The 13,087-nt window shown below is 47.6% G+C and overlaps 2 protein-coding genes across 2 annotated transcripts; both read right to left on the bottom strand.

Moving 5' to 3' along the window:
- Positions 1-29: 29 nt before the first annotated feature.
- On the bottom strand, positions 30-4,903 carry prokr1a (prokineticin receptor 1a; the record flags this gene model as incomplete). Its single annotated transcript, XM_012854595.3, has 2 exons — positions 30-1,635; positions 4,518-4,903. Coding segments are annotated over 2 exons (1,080 nt in total), but the record flags the coding sequence as incomplete, so codon positions are not given.
- A 4,999-nt stretch (positions 4,904-9,902) lies between these two features.
- Positions 9,903-13,087, bottom strand: snrpb2 (small nuclear ribonucleoprotein polypeptide B2). Its single transcript, XM_036137722.1, has 7 exons — positions 12,966-13,087; positions 12,136-12,207; positions 11,029-11,201; positions 10,795-10,935; positions 10,648-10,683; positions 10,401-10,489; positions 9,903-10,181 (listed from the first exon to the last, which is right to left on the bottom strand). The coding sequence occupies exons 2-7, from the start codon at positions 12,197-12,199 to the stop codon at positions 10,022-10,024; spliced, it is 663 nt and encodes a 220-aa protein (XP_035993615.1). The 5' UTR covers positions 12,200-12,207; positions 12,966-13,087; the 3' UTR covers positions 9,903-10,021.

Here is a 13,087-nt window from a genome sequence, read left to right as displayed (position 1 = left end):
CAGATGTGGAATAAACACGTTGAGGTTCGTTTTAACCTGTTTGACTCATGAAGCTTTTAATAGCAACATTTTCACTGTGAAGGCAGGACAGACTTTAATTATCACAAATTTAACAATAAACTGAACCAGAAGTGTGAGAAAAGAAAAATGTTTAGCTTCTTTAGGCTTTCTTTAGTGCATTGCACATATTTTCACAGTAAAAGCCTTTTATTGGAAGGCTTTTACTGTGAAAATAAAATGCTACAACGCCACAGCTCTACTTCCTGATCCTACCACATTAAAAGCCTCAGGATGCAATAAAACGTCTGAAGGCTTTTAAATTCTGCTGGCGTTGAGTTTAACAGAAGCTGAACCGGGTCAGAACTTCTGAATGATGCGTTTAAATCAAACGTTCCTTTTCTCGGGGGGAAAACCAACAAAGATCCTAAATTTTAGTGTTTTTTTATTCTGAAAAACTGGATTTTAATAATTTCCTTTCTTGTTTTATTAATCTTGATGCTGAGAAAAACTTTTAAATTAAATCCAATGCAGACACATTTTCTTCTGCTTTATTTAAATTAGCTGTGGCATAATTCATACAGAGGTTCTGGTCTAGAACGGGTTTCAGTCGTCTGCTTACTGAAATATAAAGTTTCCTTTAAACTGACCTGAAACTATAAGCAGATGCTTCTCTAAGTATTTAGGCGTCTTTTTTTAGTTTTTAGTTTCCTCCACAGAAAGCAAACAGCCACCAGGTGGCGCCGTCACTGCCGGTTGTTCTGCAGTCTGGTTCCCGGTTCTGGTTCCGCGGTCAGGAACCTTCCTGGTTTACAGCTCTAGATGTTCCACATGTTCCAGTTTCTTCTTCTCTTGTTTCGGGACTCCTGACGGCTGATGTTCTGGTAACCGTCGGGTTCTGCAGGTGGAGCTGCGGTTCTGTGCAGAGGAACCGGGCCGGACCCCTACCTGGGCCGGGGTCCCTCCAGGACCTCGGTCACCCTCAGGGAGGAGGTCTGGGCCTCGCCCTCATCCAGAGACCTCCTGGCCAGGGCGAGCAGCCGCAGGGGGGCGGCGGCGGCCTTCCTGAGGCGCTTCCTGCCGCCGACGCTGACGAAGCAGACGGTGTTGATGACGCCGTTGCTCATGGCGAGGCACTCGATGATGTAGAACGCCACCAGGGAGTTCCTGCTCCTGGAGATGACTGATGGGTAGAAGTCGCGCAGCAGGCCAAAGCCGTAATACGGCGCCCAGCACAGAACGTAGGCCACCAGCACCAGAATCAGCAGCACCACCGTGCGGCGACGCCTGACCAGCCTCTTCCTGATCTGCTCCGTCTGAAAGCCGGGGATGTCCCTGAACCACAGCTCCCTGGAGATCCGCGCGTAGCAGGCGGCCATGACGGCCACAGGGCCCACGAACTCCAGGGCCAAGACGAGGAGGAAGTAGGAGCGGTAGTAGAGCTGCTGGTCGGCGGGCCACACCTGGGCGCAGAAGGTCTTGTGGGCGTGGCCTTGGATGTGGGGGTAGGTGGTCTCTGAGGCCATGTAGGCCGACGGGATGGACAGGAAGACGGGGACCAGCCAGATGGTCAGGATCACGCCGCACGCCGCCTGCTGCTGCATGCGGGGCTTCAGAGGGTGGAGGATGGCCAGGTACCTGCAGGCAGAGCGGACCTCACAGGTCAGGTTTAAATTTATCCAACAGGTACAGGTACAGACACAAGATTCACGTTAAATAAAATAAATAAAATAAATTTATCCAACAGGTACAGGTACAGACACAAGATTCACGTTAAATAAATAAAATAAATTTACCAAATGTTCAGAGTTAGAAAATGCTTTCTTCCAGCTTCTGAAGGCACCAACTGGGCGCTGAAGTCCTGAGAGACGTTTCTGACAGGTTCACCTTTAAGGGGCACTTAAAGGAGCAATTAGCAAAGTTTCATTATTTTAGAAATAACTAAAAAATAGTGACGTGAAGAACTAAAGGTAATATTTCAGATGGACTAGGCTCTGACGTCACACTGCAGCTCTCTGCGTTGTTCTCCAGCGTTTTAGTTACGTAGCCAGGCCGGCCGCGTGTGCACGTACGTGCACGTCCATGCACACACATCCATGCGTGTGCACGTACGTGCACGTGAGCAGCTGCCAATCAGGACTCAGCCCCTCCCTGCCCTAAAACGCCGCCGTCAGAGCAGCGCAGGAGCAACATGGCGGAGAACACCCAGCAGATCAAAATGTTCTCTTTCTAGCTTTATAAATGTGTTCCTCTGACAGGGGAGGCTGTTCTGCTGAGATTTTGTCCTTTTATAAATATGCGTAAAGGAGCGACTCCTCAGGAGGAGAGGAGGTGCTGGGTGGCTGCTGTAGTGGAGGGAGAGAGAGGAGCAATATGGCTTATTGCTCCTTTAAGGTGAACCTGTCATTGTTTCTTTTTGTTAACAAAGAGCGCGACCTTTGACCCATCAGCATCTAGGACTAGTCTCAGCTGAGCCGAGTCAGACTGGAGGAAGTCTAAAGCAGCCGGAGCACAGCAGTAAACCGCAGAGTCATCGAAACTTTACAGGAACAGAAAATAGAGCTGGAGCTAAAATGGATCCCTGAGGAACACCGTATGTGATGTTTAAGGTTCTGATGGATGAGATGATGGATGTGTTGCACACGTTGTGTGATTGGACAGAATCAGAAAAGCCGTTATCTGATAAACCGACAAAGGATGGTGTGATAATAAAGGTTATGTCATCATTTAGGTCTTAGTTCCTGACCTACAGGGACATTGCTTAAAACGGACCGTTCCTGCCTAACGGACCGGTAATGTGCTCCTTTAATATTAATATTTAATATTATGGCCCAGTGTGGTTTTAATGGCTGCTTATTTAATGGTAAAGTTTGAAGTCATTTATGTTTTATTACCAGTAGAGCGAGTAAATCCAGCTTAGTACAATAATAAGCAAACAGGGGAAGTGTTGGTTTTAAAGTACTCTGATGCTCCTGGCTGACAGCAGGAATAAGATTTATTTATAACCAGCGGAAGATTTGCCTCGGTTCATTCAGAACCAGAACCAGAACCGTTCAGATAAACGGGTCACAGACCAAGGCAGGACACAGAAACAAGAGCAGGACTTAAAAAGGACAAATATGAGAAAAACCAAAGGACTCGTTGAGGCGGGTTTGAACCCACAACCGTCTTGCTGCAGGGCAGCAGTGCCTGCGGCAGTCATGTCTCTGCTGGAGATGAGAGCGGGTTCTGCAGATTTCTCTCCATGAAGATCCTGAGTGAAGCTGAGGAAACAGAAAGTTTTAATCCTGTGACCTGAGGCCGTCTGAGTCGTAAAGCAGCGCTGAAACCGGGCCGGGCCCTCAGGTGTCCCTTCACGGCGCCCAGACGTCCATGATGGATGGAGGCGTCGGCCTGGAGCCGCGGCGCCACAGACGGACCGCCTGCTGAGGCCCAGAGCAGCTTTATGGCAGCAGGACATCAATCAGAAACCTGTGTCTGCAGCACCAGAACTGCTCAGCCGTGTTTTAAAACGCTTCAGAGATTCGTTTGGTTTGGTCACCTGAGGTTTCTGAGGACCTGTGGGGTGAAATCTCTCTGTTAGGGGCTGGTTTTGATTGGTCAGAGCAGAGCGGACCCTCATGTCTCCAACATTCAACCTGTTCCAGTTTGCCTACCGACGGAACCCGCCCATCCTCACGACCTTCTACAGAAGCACCATAGAGAGCATTCTGACCAGCTGTCTCTCTGTGTGGTGTGGAGGCTGCAGTGCCTCCGACTGGAAGAACGTGAGGAGAGTGGTGAGGACAGCAGAAGGGATCATCGGGGCTCCTCTTCCCTCCATTAAGGACATTTCATCTCAGCGCTGTGTGTCCCGTAACATCATCAGGGACCCCTCACCCCCCCACCACCATGGACTGTTCTCCCTGCTGCCCTCTGGGAAGAGGTTCCACAGCATCCACTGCAGGTCCACTAGGTTCTGCAGCAGCTTTTTCCCTGCTGCCATCAGACTGTTGAACTGCAGCTGAACTGCTGAACTATAACCATAAACTCTGCACAACATTTGCATGTTTGCACATTTTGCATCATTGCATCTCCATCCAGCATTACAAATGCTGCAGAACTCTTAGTTTTTAAATGCATTCTTGCATAAATGCCCTTTGCACAATCAATTCTGTACATAAAAATGGTTTTTTTTAAATACTCACCTGTACACTGTGACTTCTCCTGCATTGTTTATATTTAAATTGTTTTGCTTTTAAATCACTGCTGCACCTTATACTGTAATTTAATTTTAGTGCAATTTACAAGCTGTATGCAACGAAATTTCGTTCTGTACGCACTCTGTGTATACAAAATGACAAATAAAGTTGTCTAAGTATACATCTAAGTCTCCCAGGCGTTGATAACCTTCAGAACCGACCCAGCATGACTCCCTGAAAGCCGCTGAATGTCTGCAGCACCGGTTTAAACCGGTTTCCTGCCTCACATCCACACCTCTGACCTAAACTGGACCTTTGAGGCTGACCGGCTGAACCCACCTGTCCACGGCGATGGCCAGCAGCGCATTGGTCGACACGTAGAGCGAGACGGTCCGCAGGTAGTTGATGGCGGCGCAGAGCAGCAGGCCGTGGTCCCAGGACAGCTTCTTCACCACGTAGTAGTCCAGCAGGAAGGGGCAGCACACGGCCGCCACCAGCACGTCCGACACGGCCAGGTTGGCCATCAGCATGTTGGTCAGGCTCCTCAGCTGCCTGACACGGGCCAGGCTGGCGATGAAGAAGCAGTTCCCCACTCCACAGACCAGCATGATGGTTACCAGAACCACGCCGATGACGATGGAGGCCACGAAGAAGGCCAAACCCTGAGTTGTGTCCGGGATCTCCTCCGGAGGAACGTCGTAGTCCAGGATGTGGCCGAGCAGGAGCTGCTCCACCAGGCTGCTGTTGGTGCCGTTGACCATTCTGGATCACATCAGCAGGATCAGAAGGAAGAAGGTTAATGTTTGCAGGGAGGTAAACGACGACCAGGAGGAACCAAAACAGCTTCGCCTTTCCTGCCTGTTGCTCTTCAGATGATCTACTGCAGCAACTTAAAGATCCTCCTGATAAACACTCTAAAACGTTCAGCTGACGTCTCTAAAGCTCTCATGACCTCTGCTGCAAAGATCGTAAATCCTGGAGATCAAGACCACCGCAGGCAGAAATCTATTCAGCCTGATTATCTGATCAAATGTGCGTTCAGGAGCCGAACATCAGTTAAAGTCCAGAATCTGTTCCAGCGTCCAGAACCACCGCTGCTGATCCAGGATCTACACTGAGGGTCTGAATTTACTGAGAAAAAGAACTGAGACCCGAAGTTCTTCTTATTGACCACCAGGTGGCAGTGACTAGCACACAGAGAGCCTTTAAACTTTGTTAACCTGACCAATCAGAGCTCTAACTTCTGTTTTTGGGAGAAATCTGTGAAACTCCAGAGAGAAACGTGGGTCGGCTCGCTGGTTCTGGACGGATTCTACATAAACTCAACCTGTTGCTGGTTCCGTCAGCCTGGAAGTTTAGAAATCCTTCATTTAACAGCCGTAGGTCCTGGTTGGCTGCGTTCCTGTGGAGAAGCTGTTAGATTCATCGACCGGTTGAGGAATGTGGCGTCTGACTGCTCGGGTTCTGCTGCTGCTTTCAGGCCCGTTCATGGAGAACCGTGTGGTTCTGGACACACGGATCTGAGGTTCATCAGAGAACTGGATCTGTGAATCATTCCTTTCCTGGCGTCAGCGGCGCTCCTCTGATCCGCTCGTATTTCAGGACTCCATCTGTCTCTGCTGGAATCAGAAGCAGTTTGAGATTTAGAGTTTTTGGTGTAAAATATTAAAGTAATCTGATTTTAGGAAAAACTGAAAAAGATACTTTTAGGAAAAAATCCTGGGACTCAGTTTCCCTGACCCTGGATCAGCCTGCAGAGGATCCAGGAGAGATGAAGGATCGCTTCAGGTTCAGCCTCTGAGTTTTCTGAGCAAAGCAGCAGCTCAGAGAGAATCACGGCTCCATGTGAAATTCTCTGATTTATCCTGAATCCAGACAGACGGTAAAACTGCAAAACAAAAGCTGAGAACATTAAAGGAGCTTTGAAGACAGACCTGCAGCTGCCGCTCCTCTGGAGGAGGAGACGGGGACGAGCCTGAGAGCGTTCCCGTCTCCTCCTGATGATGATGATGATGATGATGATGATGATGCAGGAGGAGCTTCATCATCAGGGCAGCTTCAGATTCAAAGATCACTGTTCTAGCATCGGTCCCATAAATCTTTATTTCTAAAGCCCTGAAAACAACAGGAAGTGATGTGCAGAAGACAGAGAAGCAGAGTGAACAATAAAACAAGTATAAGTTTATACACAGGCTCTGCTATTAGGACTCACAGGCCCCTCCCTCTGGGCTAAAAGGAGAAAAATGTATCTTTGAAATGTTTTAAAAACAGCAAGGAGCTCCTTCCATGTTTTTGGGGCCAAACCTGAACAGAATCTCCTGTGGGTCCATGGATAGACTTCAGAGTCAGATGATCTACGAGCATCAAGTGGCATGAAGCAGCCAATCAGGACGGACCACATCATTAAAGCTGCAGTCGGTAACTTTTGTCAAAATGTTTTTTTTGTCCTGACAGTAAAATATGAGACAGATAAAGTCCTGCTGCCACCTGCAGAAACACAGCGCTCCTGGGCAGAAACAGCCAATCAGAGCCAGGAGGAACGCCTGGCTCTGATTGGTCGTTAGCAGTAAGTGCTGCTCCCCCCCCCCCCCCCCCAGCATGGGACAATAACTGAAAATGTTGGGAAGTTACTGAGCGGCAGAAGAGACAGAGGGCTAAAACCAGCAGAGAAATCAGTGGAAGTGTTAAATCAGAGGAGGAGCGGGTTTAAGGTGAATTAATAAACCAGCGTACCTTCATGGGTCGGGCTGTTCACCGACGGAGGCCACAGGAAGTCAGCTGCACCGTTTTCTGGTTCAGGTTCTGAGCCCAGAGGGCGCCGTTCGCTGACCTGAGCTCGTTCCACAGCGCTACAGAAACTACGGAACGCCAAAGGGTCCAAAAATGTTTTGTCATCCCCAGTAGAACCTTCACCCCCTGAAAAAAGTCACGCCTTCCGCAACCATGACCTCTGACCCCTAAACCAGCCACAGCCTGATGCTAATGCCGCCATTCTTCATCGTCGTCATCAATTTTATTTACTTGCATTCATTTATACCCGAACAAGGAGGAGCAGAAGGAAGAAAAATGATGATAATAATAAAGATTCAAAGCATCGATGGTTTCTCTCCATGCACTGATGGACCCTTTAGTTCCAGCGTCTGGCAGCAGGGATTCACGTCAGACTGACGTCCATCTTCCAGAAGGTTCTGCAGCAGAACACGTTAGCCTTCGCTAACATCAGCGCGGCTGAGGAGACGCAGGAACGCACGACGAAGGAAACAGAGCTGGGGAGGAAAACTCTGAGATGGAGCCGCTTCACAGAAGACGGCAGGAAGGAGGGTCTCAGTGTTCAGGGGCCCTTAGGCCGCCATCAGTGGTCAGAGAGCGGGGCCCTAATTCTGATGGCTCCATGTCTGCCATGTTTCAGGGTTTGTGACGTTCTCAGGGTTTGCCTTTAATATCCAGCCTGAAAATAGCACTGACTCATTTTTATCTATGAAGGCAGATTTCTGTCTTTAATATTCAATTAAAAAAAGGATTGCTTCAATCAAAAACTATATTTTCAATTAAAAGCACCTTCACTTCAATGAAAAAAAAACTTTTAAATGAAAAAGTATTTGAATGCAAAAATATAGTTTAGACTCAAAACAATACATTTGAACACTTGTTTGATTGAAAATGTTTTCTTTGACAGAAGTCAACTTTTTTAATTGAAGTAATATTGTTTTTTGATTGGGACATATAATGGGTAGGACATTTATGTCTTAATCATTTAATTCCAAAAAAGTTGTTTCAATCAAAAAAAATATTTTCAATTGATGAAAAAGCTGTTCAAATGCAAAAAAAAAAAAAAATCCCCCCCGTGAATAAAAAAGTGTTGAAGAGAATTGTTTTTTTGTTTTTTTTCGTTTTTCAAAGTGAAAAAAGTTTTTAAGTATTTTTTTTATTTTTTTTTATTTAATCATTTTCTACAAACGTCCCGCGGTGGGTGGCTGCTTCTCTATTGGTCAGACATGTTTGACTGACAAGTGTCTACAGCCACAGACACACACATATATATATATATATATATACACACACACATATACATATATATATATATATATATATATATACACACACACATATACATATATATATATATATATATATATACACACACATATACATATATATATATATATACACACACATATACATACATATATATATATATATACACACACATATACATACATATATATATATATATATATAAATAAAATGATACATAAATTCTAAAAAGAAAAAAAAATTATGTTTAAAATATTTTATCAAGAGTCCTTTTTTTATTTATTTTATCTATGCAGGTTTTATCCGGTTTCAGTGTCCGATTTGATCAGTTTAATGAAGCGCTACATTACCCAGAGTGCTTTGCAACATCACAGCCTTGTTGCCTGGTAACGCTTTAGCGTGCTTCAGCTAACAGTAAAAATTTATTGACTAAAAGTTTTAGCAGGAGGAAATATACAGTTGACCACATGTAAAATTAGGTTTCAATAGATTTTAGTTTGATGGCTAAGAAATCTTTAACATTAAGTTTTCCCCTGTTGTTGTGAAATAAACTGGTTGTATAAACTTAAAGGATAACAAACTGACCATTAGATTATTTCTAACCATTTAGTAATTCTGTCAGTTTATCTGCAGCTCCTCCTCTAGCCGACCTCTTTTATTAAAATACATAATAAATCTAAACTAGAATTCAATCAAACTTTTGGAAAATGTCAGAAAACTAATCAGTGAAATCTAGTTTTCAGAAAAAATTATGTCCACAGCTGGAAAACGGGAGTTTCTTAAATACCAAAATCTAGAATACACGGGAAATTCAGAAAAGACAAAAGAGGATTGGATTTTAGCAATTAAGTTTACAACCTAAGCTCATAAAGTTCAGGGGCCCTTTGTGAGATCTAGAGCCCGATAGAACGAAGAACTCTGCAAACTTAATGTAGAACCAACAGATGACGTTTCTAACTTTTATTATAACTTATTAGGTCCAAATCTTCTAAAACAGACTGAGTTCTTCTTAGATGTTTGTTCTGGAGAAGTCAGCGGGACAGCGCCCCCTAGAGTCGAGGCCATGATCCAAACTGGGTCAGGAGAACCCGAGGAGAACCCGGCTGAACGAAAACAGACCTCAACCCTTTCTCTGTGGCAAAGCAGGAGCTCTGCTCGTTGCTGCTTCTCCTCAAACATCTGGACCTCCAGCTGTTTATGAAGCAGCTGGTCTGAAACATCTGGGCCCTGGTGGTTCCCCCAGGCTGGGTTCTAGCTAGAACGCTAACGACCACTGACGTACTTCACAACAGGTAGAAAACCTTTTCTAAAGCACGTTTTTAATGATTTAATCCAGTGTTTTCTATCTATTGCTCTCTGCTGTGTTTTACATCTAAAGTTTTATTGACTGCAGAACTTGGAGATGTTCTGGAAATGTGAAGCAGACCATAAATAAATGATCCTGCGTCTCCTGGATGGTCTGCAGGTCAGCCATGGACTTCCTCAGCTCCGTCACACCTGAGCCGTCTGTCCAGACAGGTAAGAGGCGGGGTCCGGTCTGAGCCCACCCCCGCGGTGCTCATAGAAACGAACCTCAGACTAAAGAGCTAAACGCTGTGATTGCAGGACCTCACCTGTCCTGAAGGTGAAGGACGACCATCAGGTCCTTCTGTCACCTTCAGGTTTATCACAGATTTAAAAGATTCAACAGAAGAGTCGTTTATTTCCTTTATTTTACAAAAATCCAGAGATCTTTCCTCCTACCTGCATGAAACAAAAACATAACCCCCCCCCCCCCCCCAGCAGTCTCTGGCCGCGGCCGGCAGGAACTACTTCTTGGCGTAGGTGATCTTCATGGCGCAGGTGGCTGTGATCCTGAAGCCCTGCAGGGCGTCTTTGGCCACGCCCCCCTGGGTGTCGCTCTCAAACTCCACGAAGGCGATGTCGTGTTTCCCCGGAACCAGACGCACCTCTTTGAACCCGGGGAACCTGCAGCAGAGGCAGCCGTTAGTTACCTTCCTCCGCTCAGGTGAACCAGGAACACCTGCAGACTGTGTGGCTCCCCGCGCGTCTTTGCTAACCCGGAGCTAGCCGCCGCAGACGGCTGCTACCCACTGTGGCCCCGTGCTTGCTCGCTGTAATCAGCTGAGCCAGATCATGTGATCAGGTGTTTAACGAGGCGCTCAGGTGTGGCAGGTGTGGACTCACTGGTTGAAGAGCATGGACAGCATCATCTCGTTGGTCTCCTCTGGCAGGTTGTTGAGGAACAGGATGTGGTTTGGCGGGTTGTCAGGAACCTGAGGAGAGAGCAGAGACGGTCACATGGTGGAGGTGACACTGCTGCGCTCTGCGGTTCTGTCAGAACCTTTTGGGCCAGGACTCTGCAGAACCTGCTCAGGCTGCAGGTCTCTACCAGCTCTGACCCGGGAGGAAAAGTGGGCGGCGGCCATCTTACCTGGACCGCAGGTGTCAGCGCCGTGGTACCTGGTGCCTGGAACAGGAAACAGAACGCTGTGAGCAGGCGTAGAACCAGACCGAGGTTCTCCATCATTATCAGAACCCGGTGGAACCCAGAGCGGGAGGGGAACCCTAACGGACTCACCGCGGCCGGTTTCTTGGTGGCGTTAGCGGCCGCCGCCGCTTCCTGCGCCTTCTTCTTCTTCTCCTTCTTCTTCTCCTTGTCCCCAAACGTCCCCTTCATCTTGGAGATGACTTCAGAGTCGGTCTTGGCGTACTGTATCCTCTGGAAGCAAGCGGGACACGTTAGGCTGGGTTCTGCTGCTGGGTTCTGCTGCTGGGTTCTGCTGCTGGGTTCTGCTGGGTTCTGCCAGCGTACCATGGGCTTGTTGTAGAAGGGGAAGCCCTGCAGCTGCCTCAGAGCGTTGGTGGCCGCCGTCAGCTCCTTGAAGACCACGAAGGCCTGACCCCTCATCTTCACCGTCTTCATGGCCACGATGTCCACGATCTGACCGAACTGAGAGAAGAGCGCGTAGAGCGCCCGCCGCAGCTCTGCAGGAGGAGGACAGGTTTCAGAACCGGGACAAACGGACCCGCTTTCCTGAGCAGAACCAAAGTTCAGAGACGGAGCGACTGCTTTGAAATGTAAAGTCAGTTCAGCAACACGTATTAATTAATCCTGTATATTCTTCAGTGATGGTATCAAGGTGTTGGTTGTTCCTGTAACACTTTATCAGCTGGTTCTGCTGTTCTTTATATCTCTCTCTGCAGGTGAAGAAGCAGACTCAGAGGATGTTATATCACTCTCTACCTTTCCTCTCCTCTTTCACATTTTCTCCTTTTTTAGCATTTCTTCCTGTTTCTGTATCCATAGAACATGAAATAGTCCCAGTATAAATTATATTTAAGCTTCTAGCATAAATAAATCAAGCGGAGCTCTAAAGCAGGAAGGCTCCACTGGTGAAGGTAAATCTGTTTTTGGTATTCAGACAATAATTCTTAACGCTGCCAGACTGGACTCAGGAAGAAAAGTTCTGATCTGTGAGCTGCTGGTCTCACTGGGCCCGGAAACACGGACCACCAGAATCAGCGACCCGAGCAGCTGGTTCTGGAGGACGGCCACACGGACCGGCTCAGGATGTTTCACACGCCGCCCCAAGAAACCGGAACAAAGATCTATCAGAACCTCTGTGTTTGTTTCAGGAGAACAGGTTTTAACCAGGGATGCATTTATTGGACCTTCCAGAACCGGAGAACCCTGGAGCATAATGCAGTTCTGTGCAGGAACCCAGGAGGACGGTGCTGATTGGGTTCTGCTGACCTGAAGCTGACGAGCTCCAGTCTGACAGAGCAGATTCACTCACTGGCGCCTCTGAAACATTCGGTACCGACCAGGAACCGGGTCTGAAGGGACCTGGACCCAAGAACCGGATGGTACCGGTTCCCCGACCAGTGGCCCAGCACGTATAGGAGAAAACCTTCAAACCTTCTTTCTTGACCTTGTCGTTGATGTTGTTGATGTAGATGGTGTGATTTGGTCGGATGTCCATGTTGGAACCTGTGGAAACAGAACCGGTCAGAACCTGAACAGAACACAGAACATCCGACCCGTTTCAGGCTCACGCTGGCCTGAATCCATGTAACGGACAGAACCACAGCGGTTCTGCTGAGGTTCTGACCCGGTCACAGCTGCGGCGTTTCACCAACAACCTCTTTCTGATCTAAATAACAAACTTTGTGTCATTCCAGCATCATTCCTTCCTCCTCTGCATCTACCGCCCTCAGGAACCACCGGGGCTCACTGGGGGGCCGAGGCCTTGCTCAGGGACCCGGGGCCGGTCTGCGGGAGTCAAACCCGGAACCTTGCAGCCTCTCCAGGACCACTGGGCTTCACTCAGGGAGCCTGAATCCACCAGAAAAAGGTTCTAACTCTGGACCGTCTCTAGATTTAAGGTCAAACTGAATAATTTAGAGTTCCTGAGCTTTTCTGCTGCAACAAACAGTTTCGTCTGACCGGTGCTGGTTTTACACTTTAATAAAAAGTAAAGAGGAATAAAAGTTTATTTTTAGTGGACCTTGGTTGGAGATTGTGGTGAAACGCGTCCATAGGTGAATGTTTTTATTGTTTTCATTCTGTTTGGTCTGGTCAGGCTACTGTTAGCATCTGTTAGCTCCACGGCTAACAGCTCCGGTTTTACCAGCTTCTGTTGGACCGGCGGGCTTTCCGCTCCGGGTCAGAACTCCGTCCAGCTGCCCGGTCCGGTGGAGATGGGATAATTGTTTTCAAACCAAGTTAAAAGAATAAAAGAAGCTCACCTGTTCGGATGCAAACAGAACCACACCGCTGTCCTCGCTCCCGCTCTTCTTCCTGTTCAACCGGCAGCTAGCATCCGGGCTAATGACGCATTATCGCCCCCTGCTGCTCCGGAGGGGAAGGC

The sequence above is a fragment of the Fundulus heteroclitus genome, chromosome 5 (assembly GCF_011125445.2).
Source record: "Fundulus heteroclitus isolate FHET01 chromosome 5, MU-UCD_Fhet_4.1, whole genome shotgun sequence".
NCBI lineage: Eukaryota > Metazoa > Chordata > Actinopteri > Cyprinodontiformes > Fundulidae > Fundulus > Fundulus heteroclitus.
Note: the sequence above shows the minus strand (reverse complement) of the source record. Positions and strands in the feature narration are given on the sequence as shown.

Coding starts and splice junctions, on each gene's coding strand:
- snrpb2 (XM_036137722.1), bottom strand. CDS start 12,199: ATGGACATCCGACCAAATCACACCATCTACATCAACAACATCAACGAC. Junction 11,202..12,135: donor CGACAAGGTCAAGAAAGAAG/GTTTGAAGGTTT, acceptor CTCCTCCTGCAG/AGCTGCGGCGGGCGCTCTAC. Junction 10,936..11,028: donor CCTTCTACAACAAGCCCATG/GTACGCTGGCAG, acceptor GCTTGCTTCCAG/AGGATACAGTACGCCAAGAC.